Source organism: Ursus americanus, chromosome X (genome assembly GCF_024610735.1).
Source record: "Ursus americanus isolate L20-20 chromosome X, mUrsAme1.1.p, whole genome shotgun sequence".
In the NCBI taxonomy this organism is placed as follows: domain Eukaryota; kingdom Metazoa; phylum Chordata; class Mammalia; order Carnivora; family Ursidae; genus Ursus; species Ursus americanus.
In genome coordinates this window covers 26086453-26105524 of record NC_142164.1, presented here as the reverse complement: position 1 = coordinate 26105524, position 19072 = coordinate 26086453, and the positions used below count along the sequence as shown (strand labels likewise).

The 19072-nt window shown below is 41.7% G+C and overlaps 1 protein-coding gene across 3 annotated transcripts in view; it reads left to right on the top strand.

Annotated features, from left to right (window-relative positions):
* Nucleotides 1-19072, top strand: part of GRIA3 (glutamate ionotropic receptor AMPA type subunit 3) — a 273652-nt gene that overhangs the window by 153707 nt on the left and 100873 nt on the right. For all 3 annotated transcript variants that reach the window (XM_087860086.1, XM_087860085.1, XM_045804968.2), the window contains one exon: nucleotides 8917-8970. In XM_087860086.1, coding sequence (XP_087716212.1) covers nucleotides 8917-8970 — 54 coding nt within the window. The remainder of the gene's footprint in view (nucleotides 1-8916; nucleotides 8971-19072) is intronic.

The following is a 19072-nucleotide window of genomic DNA, read 5'->3' as shown; positions in this document are numbered from 1 at the left end:
TGAGACACAGTTTAAGTTAATTGCTCAAAGCTACATAGCTATGAAAGGGCAAAGTAGGGAGTCTAACCCAGGCGGTCTACCCTGCACTCTTGACCACCCGAATCAACTCCCTATCAGCTCTTATGTTCTCTGTTTTACAGATGGAAAACTGAGTCTGAGAGGTTAAGTAACTCGCCCACGGTTACACAGCTTGTAACTGGCAAAGCTGGAACACACTGCCCGTAGCAGATCCCATTCTGTTTACCACATAACCACTTATATCCCTTCTAACTTAGCTTTTCCAACCAATCATTTCGTTCGCAATTTCTTACGGAGCCGGCCCTCACTGCCATCACAACAAATGCCTATATTGGCCTAAATAAAAATCTTTCCTCTAGTGTGTAAGCGCTGTAAAACAGCGAGGCTCTCCTGAAATCAAGAGAAATAGCCCTCTGAAAGACATCTCTCTTTGGTTCCAAAATAGCATTCTCTTTAAGTTACCTGTTTGTCAGATTCCCACTTATAAAAACCACAGGAAAAAAAATCCTTAGGTCTTTAGTTTGGAGACAAAGCACTTTCTATCTCAAGTGGGTTATGAGTTAGTCATGCTCTCCTCAGTGTACCTTGTCCATTTTACTATCTTCATACTTTTCCTGCTGGGTTGTAATTGTCTGTTAACTTGGCAGTCTTTCCTCCTCTGGTGTTGAGATCCTCCAGGCTCGGGACCAGGTTTTGGTGACCTCTGTCTCCCCAGCGTCTGGCCCCAGGATTGGCACAGAGCAGGCACCCAACAAATGTCTATTAGAAGAAGAGAGGAATGAAATGTGGTGAAGTGAGGCAACTCTTCCATCCACAAGGGACTTCAATCCATATTCCAATCCATATTCTATATTCAATCCATATTCTATATTCAATCCATATTCTTTCAATCCATATTCCAGTGGTATGCAGGTGTGGCATGGGGGTAAACTGGCTCTCAAGGGGGAAAAGCCCTGATCTGTTGTGTTGGCTGATGTCTGTACTGTAAACATAGCTACCATGGCTGATTTCAAGCTACCAATGGCTTAATAACTGGCTCACAAAATTCCTGAATATTTAATGATTGGCTTTCAGGAGCTCCCTGTTTTGGGCTGAAAGTCTGTAATTCTGCCTGGAGTGCTTGAACTGTTATCATATCAGTGGGATCACAAAGGTAGATAAGCTGTCAGAGTGGGGATGATAATGCCAAATTCAAATAGCAGGAGAGAAAGACCCAAGCAAACCAACCATTTGGGAATTAGGAGAATTCTATGTTTGGCCTGCCATGAACGAAGCCTCTATCATTTGTCATCCATTGCCAAATGGAGAGACACTTCAATGACATGGTCTTAGAAGAGGGAGAAATCTGCCAAGTAAGCAACTATCCTAAAAAACAAAGGCCCCCAAAATATACTGGATTTCTGAGAAATATTTCCTTTTATTTGAAAATATAGACTTGTTCACTCACTCCCTTCAGCAATCAGAAAATCTCACAGATTGGGGTGTCGAACGCTGGAAGCATTACACAAACGGCAGATTGATTCACAGAGACATCATCAGGGAGTTCTAAGGAGAACATCTTATTCTCCATATCCCCACACCAAATGTTCCTTCCTCTCTCCTCCCCATATGGAGGCTCCATCATTCTGGACTGAACCTGGGTTTCTAATACTCTACCCAGCCAACCATGGCTCGATTTTGCACACTGTATGGAGCTAATGGGTAAATGGCAGGATTTGAATCCAGAACCATCTAGCTCTTTCTAGCACATCACCTTTAATAAATACGAATTTTTTCCCAAGCTTTAAGGGTGATTCAGATCACATCTATAAAGAAAAGTATAAACACTATAAGGTGTTATTTTAGGTTTGGTACTAGAGTTATTGATGCTGATACATACCTCAAGATGGGAAAGTGTGACTCGTGGGGGAATGAAGGGTGTCCTGCATTATTCCACCTATCCCCAAGTGGTTTCAGCTGGAAACAACACATATTTGAGTGACTATTCAGCTGTATGCCAGATGTTGCCATTCCTTTTTTTTTAATCCAAGTAATGAGAAAAAAATACAAGGAATGAGTCCACTGACACTCTCAAGCCTTCTACTTACCACCTGTATAGTTCTCAAAGTAGGTCTTAGAAAGTCAGGATTATAGTGCTTTGGGCCCAAATGATTTTGCAAAATCTACAAAGAAAAAAGATACTATTTGATATTTAGAATAAAGTTGTAAATTACTAAAACCAAAGTTGTGTGAACATAAAATAACTGACAGTAAACTTCATAAAATAATACGTGAAGAATGCTGTTATTTAAAAATGTATCATTTAGGGGCACCTGGGTGGTTGAGTTGGCTAAGCGTCTGATTCCTGGTTTTGGCTCAGGTCGTGATCTCAGGGTCGTGAGATCGAGCCCTGTGCTGGGTTCCACGCTCAGTGTAGAGTCTGCTTAAGATTATCTCTCCCTCTCCCTCTGCCCCTCCCCCCTCAAATAAATAATAATTTTTTTAAAAAAATAAAAAATAAAACGTATTATAAAATAAATTATCACTCTTTTGGGGGGATAGCCAATACGAATGCAGAGAGACTACAAAAGTCATACGTATGGATATGTTGAAGAGAAACTACAGTCCTTTGGCCATATTATTCTAGGTTGAATACTAATTAAAATCACCCTACCTCACCTACCTGAAGAAACATCAGGAATATTTCCAAACATAAATAGGGTACTGTGAAAGGTCGTCCAGATGAGGTAGTCCAAGAAAAGTCACAGTGTTTGGAAACACATCATTTTACAGAAAGCTCTGGTGGAAAGGTCCCGGTGTTTTAAGTGTTCATTATTGGCCCCTGACCAAGGACTCTCCCTGCGCAGAGCTGCTGGACGTCCTGAGTGAGGCAGTGCGTGGACATTTCCTTAGGAAATGTTTTTGTACGTTCCAGATTTGTCATTTGTACCCAGTCCCAGGCATTATTTGTTACCTCCAAAACGCTGCCCCTCATTTTGCTCCCTTACAAAACTCATGAACCTTTGAAAATAGGTACAGATACTCAAGATTTGAACCACAAGGCACATTAACCTTATTTTATCAGGACAGGGAGACGCAATCTACATTCTCTTCCCTAAAGACGTGACAGCTTTAAGGCGCTATTTCCCACCACCCCTTGTGGTATACGGCAGGATTGTCAGTGACATCGGGAGGAATATATTCTATATCTGTACAGTTGCATATATTTTCCCGTATGTAGTTTCATGGATACTATTGCTTTAGACATGGCTAAATTTAGGAAAAGGAGTAGCTCTAAAGGTGAATATGAAGTAAGTCGTAGTACCGCGGCATGTGGATAGGGCACAATTGGAAGTCTGTGAAGGAATGAGATCCGAGAAACACTGTTTCCGGGTTAATACAGTGAGGTGTTTCCCCCAAGGTCAACGTGCGCTGAAATGGTCCCTTATCCACAGGAGCGAGAACAATCTGTTGCTCCTTTAACTTACTCGTGGCCATGTACTGCCTCTCATTTGTACGTTCTCTTCGCCTCTCCTGCTGTTTAGCATTAAGTCTTCTGTATATTCCGTTCAGGCATAGTGAATGCACTATTAAAGTCTGGGAAGTGAAACTTCCCAAAGACATGTTCTTTGGTGAAATCCTTGTCCTCTAATCCTCACATCCTCGCATTTTATTTGATGCCTTATTCAACTGCCTTCTCTCTGCATAAGCTTCCCCTCTAGACAGCAGAAGCGCTGATGAGATTTCTCGGTTATGCTCCCATTTTCCTTCTTTATGAAAAGCTTCAGCCCGTTTTTCTCCATCGGCACCACCCCCACCCCCACTGCCATTGGGCTGACTTTGGGATGGGTGATTGGCTCTTCTCTGCCTCACTAATCCGGCACATTTATTCAAGTCAGATGACCGCAATATGAGGCACTCACTGTCTTTCAGTTAGAGGAGAGCATGTGTGTGCAGATTGAGATTATTACAAAATAATTCTAACGGAATTGACTTCTGATATATGTTTACTAAGACTAAAGCAATTTAGTAGCTCGGGGTTTTCATTCAAGAAAATGAATGTCTTTTATCATATCTGATGGAAGATTTCTTCTGGGAAGTGGGGCATATTCTGAGGCTGATTTTTGTAACATACCACTATTTAACTCCCAACACAGCTGAAATTAGATAGGTTGCCATAGGACAACATCTCTTTTTATAACTGAAGAAGCAGGAAAGGGAGGGGGGGTGCTGAAAAATGTTTTCCCTTTGAACACAAGGAATGTGGGTTTTTCCTTAAAGAGAAAACACCTATACAATAGGTAAATTGGGCGAATTAAAACTGGAAACCTCCCTCATTTCTTTCCCCAGCCCCCCAGATTTCTCAGGGTACCTAAATCGAAGAGAAGCAAGTTAAGGTGAGCAGGGAAGCATGTTCTGTACTCAAAGCAAGATCAATCTTTATACATAGATCCTTTTTTGGCACCGATGTAGAAAATCCAAACATGGAGATACTTAGGTCTGCAAATAACCTCATCTGCATACCAGATGGATCTAAGGGGAAAAAAATCATAGACACTTTTCCACATACACATATTTTTTTTAATGTGAGCATAGAAAAACAGATGCTTTTGCTCCCAAAGGGTCTGTGGGCCTCTCTCAAGTAGTCCTATAGAGCAATTTAATTTCAAATTTCTAAAATTACGAAAATGTCTAGATTGAGCATTAGTTTGGAAAAGAAATGGCCTCTTACATAGAAAACCAACTGAATAGTTTCTGAATTATTTTTAACTATTCAGTGAAACCCAGCCTCCAATGTCACAGATAAGTGGATGGGGGAGTCAATAAGGGAACGTTTCCCCCAAGTGGGTAGACCATGATTCACTGGCGGCTTTAACAAATAATTTAATGCTGTGCTATATGCCCGGCTCAGTGAGTTAGTATGGAAGAGCTGTTTTTATCTGCAAACAAAAGTGTTGCTTAAGTTTCAATGAATCAGGATCGTGGCATTTTGTTTGTTCGGATCCTATTTGTGAGGCTAAAAATAAATTTCCTTAAAACAAAGAATTTTATCTACATCTGACACATCTCTCCTTATTACATTTATCATATCTGCCATCATATCTCGCCATCCGTCACCTCCAACAAATCTTACAAAGGCACAGTGAATACGGTACATGGATTTGGGAACTTGGTATTTCCTCCTTAAATTTCACAGTAGATTGTTAAGACAGCTTTTCTACTTGAAGTTCTGAGACTAATTCAGAAAGAGCTATTATAATTACTGTAAAAGCAAAGTTGAATATTCTCTTGGTTACCAGAGTCATTAAATAGCTCAGGGTACAATTTATGCCTTGTTCATCTAAGCAGATGGCAAGAATCAAGATTGAGGACTAACTGCACAAGAATCACTCCCATTAACTAGTTCTTTTGTGCATTCTATCACACACGGCCCTCCCACCCCACCCTCCCTCCCACAAGCCCTGCACCAAAAATGCAAAACAGGGAAAGACCCAGAGTAAAACAGGACACTTTTTGCAGCGAGGCCTCACTCAGCTCACATTGGCAGGATCACTGCGGCCTCGCAGAACTAAGATTTCAAGGTATCGGAGGGCGCTCTCTTAAGTACTGGGACTGGGAGCATTTCTGTTGGAAACCTACCACAAAGCGTACCATGGGGTTTTTTCAGCAGAAATTTCCAACGCAATCAACCAGACCCCGATGACTCGGGCATTGACGATGAACACGCGTGATGCTACCGTGCGGGAGTATGATGTTGGCTGCTAGCTCCTTTAAGTCAGCCTGTCACTCCCTCTGCTGCTAATGTGTCTCTCTCTAATATCACGCCCTCCCTCTATACACACCCCTTCTAATCTGCAGCTTTTCGTTGACTGTGAACTGAAAGACCAGGATGGGTAAGAACTGTATGTTAAGAGTTAAGAAGGCGCTGGAAGTAAGGGTGAGGAAGTAATTAGGGCCTTCGAGGCAGCAGCTCTGTGACACCCAAAGGTCCCTATCTTTAGATGACTTTCCCATCCCTTCCAGTTTAAGCTAAGCTTTGTGAGGTGATAATATGAGACAGCTACCTTCAAATAAGTGTTTCTTCTGGACACACTATCTGGGCAGGGACTAAAGCACATACTCCAATAGCTTCAAGTGTTGCCGAACCTAAAACACAATGTCTTAGGGAGTGACCCCCACTCGTGGTTATTGAACCTCGTGTGATTATACAAGCGTAGATATTCTTCACTTTGATCTTGACAACACCTGGGAGACAGGAAGGGCCGGTTCGTCGTCCCAGATTACAGATAAGGAAATGAGGTGGGAGTACGTTGAGTGCTTTGCCCGCAAGCAAGCAGTGAGTACATGACAAGGTTGGGCTCCTGGGTTCTCATTCGGGGCTTTTCTCACAACACTGATGTTTCTGTGGTTTCCTCTCACCTCCCCTCTGCTCAAAAGGACGCTAACCCTTCCTCTGGGGAGAAAGACCTCATTTCCTTTGGGCTCGCTGCTTTATTTCTCTAAGTTCTGCCAGATGTCCTCAGGAATCTCGCTCATTTTTCTGGCAGAACTCAAAACCCTCTGCTTTTATTATGTTGAGGGTTGTCTGTGAGTTAAAAATTCAACAAATGTATGGTCCCACCTTGCCATCCAAAGTTAACAAATGTAACAAAAGGAGGTTTCTCACGAGCGGACACTGAAGAATACATCCCAGCAGATACCTAACAGCTCATTTTGTGTCATGGCAGCGTGAGAAATCACTTCCTTAAGACATTCATTAACCTTTCATTTCCTCCATAAATAATCAGTCAGAAATGCGGCTCATATTTTAAATTAATCGAAAATAGCATGCTCTCTCTCTCTCTCTCTCTCTCAGCCCTTGAAATGACTGGAAAGCTTCTAATACCAGCATGATAAGCATATTTAAATATGTGGTTCCACGCCTCTGAACCAGCTTAAACCTTATCTTCTCCAGGAAACCTTCCCTATCCATCCCAGCAGATGTTAGATACCTCTTCTTCCTCTTCTCCAACAACCTAGAACAATTCTTGGTATTTGATATTTAGTGCATATTAAGAGACTGCATAATGTGTTGCCAAGAGTATGGGTTCTAGAGGCAGGCAGACCCAGGTTCTAATTCCAGCTTTACCACTTCTGAGCTGTGTGACCTCGAGCATATTATTTAAACTCTCTTGAGCTGAGACTCCTCCTCTGTAAAATGAAACTAATGATATTTAATCTGTTAAATTGTTCTAGGGATTCAACACATAGAAAGCACCTAACACAGTGCCTGGCATATACTAGGCACTCAGTTAAGGGCAATTGTTTTTACTGTTGTTATAGCCTTTTATATATAGTTCTGGTTTGATATGTATGCAATTTTACTGTCTTGTCAAGTTGTTTTTATTTTATCCTTTTATAAGATTTTATTTATTTATTTGGAGAGAGAGAAAGAGAGAGCAGGGGAGGAGCAGAAGGAGAGAGAGAATCTCCAGCAGACTCCCCACTGAGCGCAGAGCCCAGCACAAGGCTCAATCCCCAGGACCCCGAGATCGTGATCTGAGCTGAAATCAAGAGTCAGATGCTCAACCAACCGAGCCACGCAGGCGCCCCCTCAAGTTGTTTTTAAACCCTTTGATAGCTGTATCCATGATGGAACTTGTCAGAAAGCTTCAGCTTAATGGCACCTTACTTGCATGGGTTCTTTCCAAGGCCTTACTATTCATGATTTTATTTCACTTTTCTTAAGGTGGTATTAGCGTCAGACCCGGAACAAAACCGGGTTCCATTTCCGGTTGTATCTTTACCGTCTGTGTGATCCTTCTCCCGGTTCCCACTCCCTGCGTTCAGTAGGGTACTTCGTACATATTCAGTACTTAATAAAGTGACAGTTTATAAAATCCTCAATTAACCGGAATTTGCCCTACTTAGCTATCTGGAAATAAGCTTATGTCAGGTATTTAGTCAAAAGCTTCCGACTGACAACCAGTATATTTGGCTGGAAATTATTCAATACACTTACATATTTTGAAATAACAAAAAAATGAATTTTGTATACTGTAAGGCTTAGAATTAATACAGTGTTATTCATGAAAATTACGGGAAGAATGATGACCCCAAGGCAGGGTTTCTCCACCTCGGGTGCTCCTGACATTTTTTACCAGACAATTCTTTGTTGTGTGGGGCTGTCCTGTGCACTGAAGGGTGTGTGGCAGTATCCCTGGCCTCTACCCACTACACACTAGTCACCGTTCCAGATGTGACAAGCAAAAATGCCTCCAGGCAGCTCCAGATGTCCCCTAGGGGACAATCCCCTCCCCCACTGCCCTGCGCCCTCACATCCGGCACCCGAAGCTGTACAGATGGTCACAAATCTTCCTATTAAGGCAGGAAAAGGTAGGTAAGCATTTTAGAAAAGTTTCAATAAGCAAAAGCAACCTCGATTAACCTGAAAATCCCATTAACCCCATTCCCAGAGTGTTCTATTCCCTAAGCATTCCAGATAACAACAACAAAAATGTACTGTACGTTCTATTTTCTAATTTGTATTCCACGTTCAGCCCATTTTCCATCTCAGCAGCTGAGTACAGAATCCAGTTCATGGGCGGGGGATCATCAGCTTCAGCATTTCTGCCATCTATTTTAAGTGACAATGATGCTACTGACCTGGAAGTTTAGAGAGCTTTTTCTCTCTTGTTTTTGACACTTTTAACTTTGATGTTAGCAATGCTTCCTGTATTCCCTGCCTGAAATTGAAATGTGCAAAAAGAACTCCGGTCCTGTTAACTGATTTTACTCTATACCAAAGACCTAACACTTTGTTGATTATTTTAAAGTAATTCACTGTAGCCCATCGATTGATTGTTGCACTTCCCGTTGATTAGGCAATTGGAAATGCCCTTCTTAAATAAGCAATTTTTCTTGTTTCTTCTTCTGCAGGTTGTGATCCTGGGGAAACATTCAAGAGGTTATCACTACATGCTTGCTAACCTGGTAAGAACAAGCAGAGTTTTTGTTTCCCAGGGCAGTATATTCTATTTAGTTTGTGTCGTCCGTAATCATCCAAAAAAGAAATACACAAAGAACGTAATGTGTTCTTTAGACGCTTGGAGAAATGAGTCAGTAAATGCCAAAACCTGAATGTAATAGCCTTGTTTTCAATTATGCTGTCTCTGTTTTAGCTGTGAAGCTTCTATTTTCCCCTCATTTAAAGCATAGTAATCTGAGATGATTCTTCACCGATTCTTCTTAGATCCGATTTGGATTTGAAATGTAAACCATTTTATCCAGGTTGGAAATTGAACACAAGGGACAGGGGCCATAGGAAACCGACTCTTTCCCCAGTTAACCCAAGTAGACGTGCACATCAGTACTGGGTTTGTCTTTCCAGAAGCAGACCACTACCAAATCTTTTCAAATCAGATGCCAGAAGTAGGTTGGAACACGGAACATCAAGGGACCCTGTCAAAGCGTACAGCCACCTGTATACTTATAATAAAACAGAACTTGAATCTTTTCCTTCTCATTTCCCATGCCTTTAAAATCTGACACTCTAGAAGCTACTATTTCACTTAGGTTAGTTTGTAGTTCTTTCTCCAAAAAGACAATTGGTTTAGGAAATAACAAAATGGCTTCTAAATCAGGAATACCTGTTTGGCAGAGGTTCTGAATAATACTTTCTCCCCAAAATGAAAGAGAAATGCTAAATTATCACTGTGATCCTAAGAATCTATTACATTTTTACATAACATGAGTTCTAACCCCAATCTTGTTTCATTAGCACAACAGAATGATAACCATTATGAGCTCTTACACCAAAAGAATAGCAAGAAAGGTGAAAGATTATGATAATTATATTCTTAGATTTCTGAAATCAAAGGAAAAAATCTTATTTTGTTTTAATGATGAAAATTTTTTAAACGAGAGAGGAAACGTTACTTAAACCTCTATCTTAGGAAGTATGTCTTCGAACACTTTATGAGATGACAATTAGAGCCCCTGCTTTGAAATGTAGTGTGCATCTTCTCCAATCAACTGCTCCAAGTGGAGCACTTCAGACCATTTGGGGGATAAATGTATTGACTCTTTTAGGAGGAGAAATCTTGATTCTTCATTTACATCTAAGTACATTCAATTTGGTTTTTTTAGGCAACCAATAAGTAAAGGATGTTTGCTGACTCATTGGAAGTTAGACCAGGGCTTGGCAGGAAACATGGATGTCACAGGGAGGCACCAGAGGGCAGCTACTGATGGGTTTTTACCATTTCTTTCTCATCAATAAGTATTTTGCTCCCTTTCCTTCCTCCTTCCCTCCCTCCCTCCCTTCCTTCCTTCCCTCCTTCTCCCTTTTCCTTCTCTTCTGCCTGATACATCCCAGGGCTCACCCGTCACTGAAAGTACATGAGATGACTTTACATGGTGCACACATAAACTTTTTTACTATGATGGTAATGTATTATTTATAGTGTGTTAGAAAAATATAAAATGAGTACATCAAAAATCCAAATTTCATAGATATTATTACTTCATACAGGGCTCACGTAGAGATTTAACAACAAATGCATCTATTTTGTGACATGTCAACTGTGTCGTTTAAGCAATAGCATGGGAGATAAACATATGGCAAGATCTCGTTTTTGTGTATGTGGCTGTGGTGGCACGTGGACGACTTAAGTTTGGGAAAGAGCGTTGAGTGAAGGGTCAGAAAGTTTGGGTTGTCATATGGACTTTGCTACTTACTAACTAACGATGGGATCTTGCATAAGTCACTTCAGTTTCCTTACTGTAAAACTCAGATGGGGGTGGGGGAGTTCATTGATGTAATGGTTGGGCCCTTTGGAAGCAGATGCTAAGATATAATTAGAAGTGCAAGACATTACTGGGAATGATACCTGAGAAAAATAAAAGGGAGAGGGTCACAAAAGGGGGTTGGGAGAACTTCAGACCACAATTCAGGTCTGATATCAGTCAAGGAGAAGGAAAGGAAGCTTGATTAGAAGAGTTTCAGATGGCAGCATAGTTCTAAGAAAGTCTTGACCAGCACAACTGAGAGTTCCAGTGCAAAGACCCCCTACCCCGCGCCAAAGCAGCGAGCTACTGCACCACCACCTTGCTCAGCCATTGGCTGGCAGCTGCTCAGGAAGAACATACCTCCTGCCTGAAAGCTGAGGCAGGTCCCGAAACCGGAGGCCATCAGCTAACTCAACACCTCGAGGCAAGTTCCATCTTAAAGGGAGATCTGAGCCATGCGCATCAATGACTGGATGATAGAGACTTTTGCCATTCTAGAATTCTAACTGGGCCTCCTTATTCCTACCACCAATCCTTCAAATGAGCTTTGGTTTCAACTTGAGACCCAGACCTGACGGAAATGAAAGCCTGTGGAGCGAGAGAACTGCAAGAGAGAATCATTAGGACAAGGTTGGGGAAAAGAATGGTTAACTGAATGCCTAACCAGGCCTCAGAGTCATGAGACAGTGGGAGGAGCCTACTACAAGAACAAGTGAAGTCTGGTCCTTCAAAAGAATGTAATACATAGCATCATGTCAGTCTGCCTAATGAAAACGTGAACTCATTCACCACGCTTTGAGCTGCCACTCCTTTTCCTCTAGTGACCTTCTTTTCATTTGAACTCAGCCAGGTGTTTCCATAAGTCCCTGTACTCTGTATCAAATTACATGCAGGCAATAGAGATAGGAATTGTTGCTAATCTCTGATAAAAAGGAGACAGATTATCCCACCATGGTTTCCAGGTTTTTTAAAGCAGATAAAAATATCCCAAACACCTCCACAAAGACACACACACACATGCACGCACGCACATACACCTATTTAGAAGTTTCTTAGATGGTCAAAAAAGGGTAAGTGGAGCTAAGATGCTTCCTTTCAAATGAGCCAGCTGAATGAAAGCTGAGGACAGATACACAAGGGAACAAAGTCTAGTCTGAGTCTTGGTATAACAATAGCACAGAACTCCTGCCTTCTTCTACAAATGCAGTCATAGACAGTCATGGCGCTTACCTAAGCTTTCTGGAATCACCTGCACCAGAGTGCCATGTGCGTCCCTTGTGATGGAGCTCCATCTGTCTGGCAAAGACTTCTTTGTGCTTCGACATGGACTTTCCCTGGTAGCAATCCGAAAGTGAGAAGACTCGGATAGCCCATGAATGCTTTGACACAGGCCTCTTACAGGTCAGGTTGTACATTTCACAGTGGACAGCAAGCTGCAGAAAGTTCTACCTTGTTGAAGTCCCTGTAAGAAACAAAAGATTCCATCAGAAGCACAGGCCAGAGATGAGATCTGGGGAACACACAGGCTAGAGGTGGACATCCCAATGATGAGACAGTGAGCAAGTCTCTTACAAATTCTGTGTCAGTTGGTGATGTCATTTTTTTTCAGAGTGGTTCCATAATTGTTGTGTTCTCTTCCAGGACTGTAAGGTGGTAATGTTTTGCCACTCTGGTACCAGAGGTAACCAGCATGTATACACTCTGTCAGTCAGGCAACCTCTCTCTCTTTCAAGGCAAGCTCCTGGATCAGAATCCTTTACACTGCATCCCCAGGCATGTTGTGTATTGTGATGTAATTTTTTCTATATGTCAGTAATGAAAGCTCATTCATTTTGTGCGGAACCCTAGACTAACAACCCTAGGCATGATGAAAACAAGCATTAGACCCGGAGCTAGAAAACAGGTTTCCTAATCCATAAAATGGAGAGTTAGACTAGTTACTATTTCCCCAAGTGTGCTACTTGGACACAAGATGATTTTAGGGAGTACGTGGCAAAATTTCTTGAACATTTTACTTTTGAATTTATATTAAATGTGTGTTGCAAAAAGATAACTGTCCTCTCAATTCTGTGATTTTACAGATACCATTCTTTAGAATGGGGGTAAAGTAGATATTTAGGTTAAAAAAAATTAGACCATGTAAAGAAAAATATTAGGTAAATTATGGCTCAGATGATCCACCCATATGGCAGAAACTGTAAAGGTGGCATATTAATGACTAAAATTTGGGAAACACTCCAAGCTCTCTTCCAGCTCTACATTTCTTCCCTGATGGAGGGCCAGTGTGGACCAGAGAAGACCAGGAGTGAGAGAATAGGCATAGCAGCTAGGCAGAAACTGAGGATATAAATGCGGGAACAAAACCAGAGCCCCATTATCCTTAGGGATATAAAGTCATAAGGCAGACTTAAAATCATTTCTGGTAAGCAGAAGCCAAGAGGGGTATGAGTACCCTTACCTAAGTTCTAAACATAGTGAGGATCTGAAGGATCAATCAAACCTTGTGGTCAACACAAAATGAATTAGATCCGGGTTGAGATGGTCCAGCAACAGGTTCAGCACCCAGCCCCAAAAATAAGACCCCCCCAAAAAAACCCAAGCATTTGAGGCACCCAGGGGAGAACGTGAGCCATACTGAACTCACTCAGTGCTGTACTAGTTAACCACTATCTTAGAAGACCCAACAGTTTCCCTGCCTGGGTCAAGACCAATCCCAGATTGGGGGACTGTTGTTGACCCTGCAAGTGGAAGTGAGGTCATGTCAGCTGCCACTGGTAGAGGGCCACATGAGCAGACAGTCAAGGAGGCCATTGTGCTAGGGGAGCAAAGGGAAGGGAAGCTAACATTTCTTAGACTCCTCTCTGCAATGCCAACTATTTTCTTTAGATTTCTTATTAAATTTACCCAGAACTCCCATGAGGAGAGACTTCTTACCTAGTCACCTCCCTAAGCTTTTTGGAGATCAGGAAAATGGGCTCAGAAAAAAATACATGACTTGCCCAGAGTCTCGGGGCTAATCCACTGCCAAGCTAGGCCTCCAATACGGTTGAGCAGACCCTTGACAGAGCACCTTGCTCTTCCCCTTTGACCCACTGAAGCATCTCAGTGAGACAAAAGTCCAGCCCCACAAAGGTCACGTAAGAACATTTGCAAAGACATAAATGCATATGAATGAAATACAACTATACATTAATGAGAGTAAAGTGATCAGAGAGAAAAAGTCATAAAAACCAAGGAAAGCCTTGTGAATCGGGGTTTGAAACCTGTCCAAGAGCCAATCTGAAATGCATCTTAACAGGCTCCAATTATATCTATCCATCGCTTTCTTCTCTCCTGCCACATTCCCTCTTCCTTCTTTCTCTCTCTTTCTCTCTCTCTCTCTCTCACACACACACACACACACACACCCCTCTCTCCTGCTCTCTCATCTCCCCTCTTACTCTTGCTCCCTCTTTTCTCTTTCCCTCCCTAACTGCTCCATTCATATTATTAGCATGCCAGGAAATAATGGGGGGGCACTAACTTACATCTAATTTTTTAAAAATTTTTACTAAAACAAAAGCACCATTCATAGCACAGAACCCAAAAGAGGCAACCAGGAGTAATGGAAGCTTGAAGAACTGAACCCTGCAGCCTACCAGATCTTGGAATGTACCTGAAACAGAGAGGGGCCCCCTTTGTTTAGAGAGAAAACAAGTCCAAGTGAGATTGGGTCATGTGTTTTGCTTGCCATAACTGTTCCCTTCTGCTCCCTTCCCCTACCAGGTCTTCTCGTTTTGCTTGCTACTCTTTCCCTTCCTTTGTTCTTCCATTTTTATGTTCTGAATAGGAAATTCAAAAGCTCAGGGCACCTGGGTGACTCACTCGTTTAAGCATCCAACTCTTGATTTCAGCTCAGGTCATAATCTCAGGGTTGTGAGATGGAACCCTGCATCGGGCTCCATGCTGGACATAGAGCCTGCTTAAGATTCTCTCTCTCCCTCTGCTTGCTTGCTCTTTCTTTCTCTCTCTCCCCCTCTCTCCCTGTCTCTCCTCCTCTAAAAAAACTTCAAATGCTCAAAGCCATGTGTTGTGAACAATGCCATCTCAGAAGCTGGCATGTAAACACAGAGCTCACTGGGCTGGAGTCTAGCCTTACAGGCAAAAGAGGTAGGATTGAAGTAAAAAATCCCCACTCGTCCCAAATGCCAGGAATCCAGTCACCTCCCCTGGGTACACAACTTCTCTGGTGGCTGAGAATTCATTTTTTTCTCCAAACAAAGATAGGTTACAGCAGAGCACCAAGGGAATGAGGAGTTGTGGATTGGGCTGGGGTCCAACTTCCTACCTGGCATTTAGAAATCCACAGGTACTTGTCAACTGAAAGTTGCCAACTTTGAGACTCCCATTCTCCCTGTCCAGAAATGCCCTCATTGTAGTCAACCATCCCTTTGTGACTTTCTCCTTCTCTCCCTCTCTCTCTCCCTCTCCCCCCCCCCCCTCTCTCCATGTTCTAGCAAGATAAATTGAATTCTGTTTTCTTCCCTGGGCTCTCAGATCATGTCCTCTAAAACAGTGCTTCTCAAACCGTCTGTGAAGAAGGACCAGTTTTTTCCTCCAAATCTTCACAGATCAACAGAAGCAAATTACTAAAAACATGAAATAAACAAAACAAGATATATAAAACAAGATATATTTAAAAAAAGATATATAAAAATACAAGCCAGATTTTTTAGTATTACATTTAACAGCCATAATATTACCTTGACAAATTGCTATAAAGGTTTGTAAAGGCTTGGTTTCTATTTCTTTCTTTATTTCATCTCTGATTGCTAACAAACAGCGGACCAGCACCAGTCCACATACACTTTGCTCTAAAGATCTTTATAGTAAGTTATTTTTGCTCTGTATCACTTGTATGCCCAATACCTTGTTCACTCCCCTGCAAGGAAGACAGAAGGTGGTGTCCTTAAGAACCTTATAGTCATAATGGACAGATGAAACTTGCAGAGCTTATGATAATTGGTATGGAGACAGAGCAGGTGCATGAAGAGAAGGCAGAGTATGAAGAATCAAAATTCTGCATAGCATGGCCAGAAAAGGTCTTTCAGAAAAGGTGACTTTGAAACAATGATCCAAATGATGAGAAAGATCCAATTATATAAAGAATCAGGGAAAGTTCATGTCATGCATAGGGAACAGCATGTGCCATGGTCCTGAGGCAGAAAAGAGTTTGATACCTTCTCTGAACTGTCAGAAGGCGATTTTGCCTAGAGCAGAGTGAGTTCTAGATTATGTAAGGCTTAGTAAGCCTGGTTAGGGGAGTTTTAGCTGTTTCCAACAGTGACAGAAAGCCACTGAAGAATTTCAAGCTGGGGCAGGGGTGCATGATCTGATTTTTGCTTTAAAAAAATTAGTGTCAAATGGATGGATTTTATGGTATTCAAATTATACCTTCTATTAATACAACTATTAATACAACTATTAATAAAAGAGATCAGTGGCTATTTTTCCTGCTAATAGCACTTATATCAACTTATATTCGTACAAATAATTCCCACTGGACTAAAGTGCCATGACATCAGGGCAAGTTTAATATGGTTCACCATCTCACCAATGGATAGTACTTAAAATGTTTCAAAGTATGTTGATTGGATTAGAGAATAGAAGAGTGAGCGAACAATACAAGCAACCTATAATCAAGTGTTAATTTATATGGTGTAATCTTCAACTCCACACATTACACCCTCCCAGGAGGATGGACTTGCTTCTAGAAAAAGACTTGTGTCTCTCATTAGCAACCTGATAACTTGAGTCACCACAATTACTATGCATTTCCCTACAGAAGCATCACCCACATGAACAATTCAAACGACACTAAAGACAGAGCCAGCCTTCATCCAAATTATGAGATAGATACTTGCCCTTGGCAGCTTCCCAATCCTCTTTCTACTGCTTTTATCTTCCCTATAGGCAAGCCACCTTTCCCATTTCTCACCCATAATCTGCCATCAACTCAGTGAAAGTCACCCAACTTATCTTGTCTCTGTTTTCCTTTCGGTACAAAATGTACCCTAAGAATAGTATTATATGAAGGAAATCTCCACATAATATCTTGAAAATAAGTGCTCTAAAAGTAAGCTTTGAATATATTTATTTGCAACTCTCTATTATCCACACTACCAGAAGGAAATTGAATTACAGTATGTATAAATCAAGGGAGACAGGATAACACTAAAGTCATTTGAATCTTTGCAAGACTGACTTGTCTGGCTATTCTCAAATCGGGACAATCTGTGTTTGGATGCCAATTGTGTAACCATTATCTGTATAAAAGATGGCCATGGAGAATCAGTCATGGGTAGCTTGCAAGTCCCCATGTGAACTGCTTAGACACAAAAGTCGTGGTTGGTTTTATAAAGTTGCAATCAGATGTGAACAACAGTGCACTGAGACAAACACATGTATCGTGATCGAGAAGTGATATGATTGATGAAATATAGCAGAACTTACAAATCCAAATGAGTAGGTTCCCTCTCAAGTGAATAACTCCTGGGGATTATATCCATATTTCCAACAAATATTGCCATTGTTACACAGAGGCAAATAGTCAACTGTACAGATACCTAAACCATAAAAAGTGAGAAAGTAGAGTTTCAACTCATCCTATCTGTGACCACTAGGATCGCCTCCAGTCTTCTGCCTTCTCTCATCTCTTTTCATCTCTCCCTCTGCACACTGTTTTGGTCCAATCAAAGGAAAAGATACCATCCTGGCAATTAGCCAAACAACAACAAAAACAATTTTAACCAAACAGAATTGGTGAGATGCAAGCAGCACTAGAGCTTGTTAAGTCCGTTCTAAGCAAGAGTCATTGAGTACCTCATCATCACATCTAGTTAACAAAATCCCTATGAAATAGTAAAATGGGCTCAGCAGAAATTCTACCTAGTCCAGCGGGGAATTGGGAACCTTGGAGTCACTTAGCAATGATGCTGTGACCATACACATATACTCATTCCATGGAAGGTATGGGAAGGCATGCAGTAATGAAGGAGGACAAAAGCCCATAAGCAGTCAACAATGTGCAAGAGCCTATGTAATAATTGGCCAAAAAGGAGTACAAATGGGCCCTCTTACTACCTGGTATAGAGATTGTAGAGACAAATTCGATATTGATCTTCCTTGGTCATTATTTTAGTAGTGGAAATGGTTCTTGAAGAATGAAATTTCAGTAGAGACAGCCAGAGCTGTCAGTGATGAAACAGGGGCCCTTTTCTAGACAAAGGAAAAAAACAGACAAAGGTAGCACTGTTCAAAAGAGCATGATATGGCTAGAGCCTGAGGTGTGTTGAAGGAAGCAGTACAGATGAGCCAGGGGAGCAGAAAATAACAGACAAGTGGAAATTCTCAAAGGCCAAGTCAAGACATTTGGCTGTTAATGCATCTGTAGAAAGTAGGGAATGGTTGCAATAATTTCAGATAAGGAATATTATGCTCTAACTGGTATTTTAAGAAGGGAAATTTATGTATTTATTTATAAATTTATTTATTTGAGAGAGAGCAAAAGAAAACGTGGTTGGGGGAGGGGCAGAGGGTGAGGAAAAGAAAGAATCTCAAGCAGACTCCCCACTGAGCACAGAGCCTGATGCGGGCTTGATCCCAGGACCCTGAAATCATGTCCTGAGCCAAAATCAAAAGTTGGGTGCTCAACCGACTGAGCCACCCAGGCGTCCCAGGAAGGTAAATTTATTACGTGAAGAATGAACTGGAGAGGTACAGAATTGGACTTCAGAGCACCAACTAGGAAGCCAGGACAATAATCTAGGCCAGTGGTTCTCAAAGCCCCTTGTGCTTCGAAGTCACTTGATGAGTATAAAAATACAGGTGCGTGGGCCTCACACCCACTGACCCAGTAGGCCTAAAGTACATTAATTAAAAGAAGGGATACAGGAAGAGGAAGAGATTTTGAGGGACTATAATAACTTTCCTTGGGGCATATTCTTTTTAAGATGCTCAGGGAATATGGAAGTTAATCAGCAGGCAGTTAGGAAAGGGGTGCTGGAGTATGAGACAGGCTCTACTTGGAGACTCATTAGTGTCTCATTCAAAGTGAACTCAAATTAAAAATTTCGAAAGAAAACGAGAGTTAATTTGTTTTATAGACTCTACAGCCTCAAAATGTAACAAATTCCTTGGCTGAGGTACTATGTATGATAAGTGTCATCTCTTGAAAAAGTAGGTTCTCGGGGCACCTGGGTGGCTCAGTCGTTAAGCGTCTGCCTTCGGCTCTGGGCGTGATCCCGGTGTTCTGGGATCGAGCCCC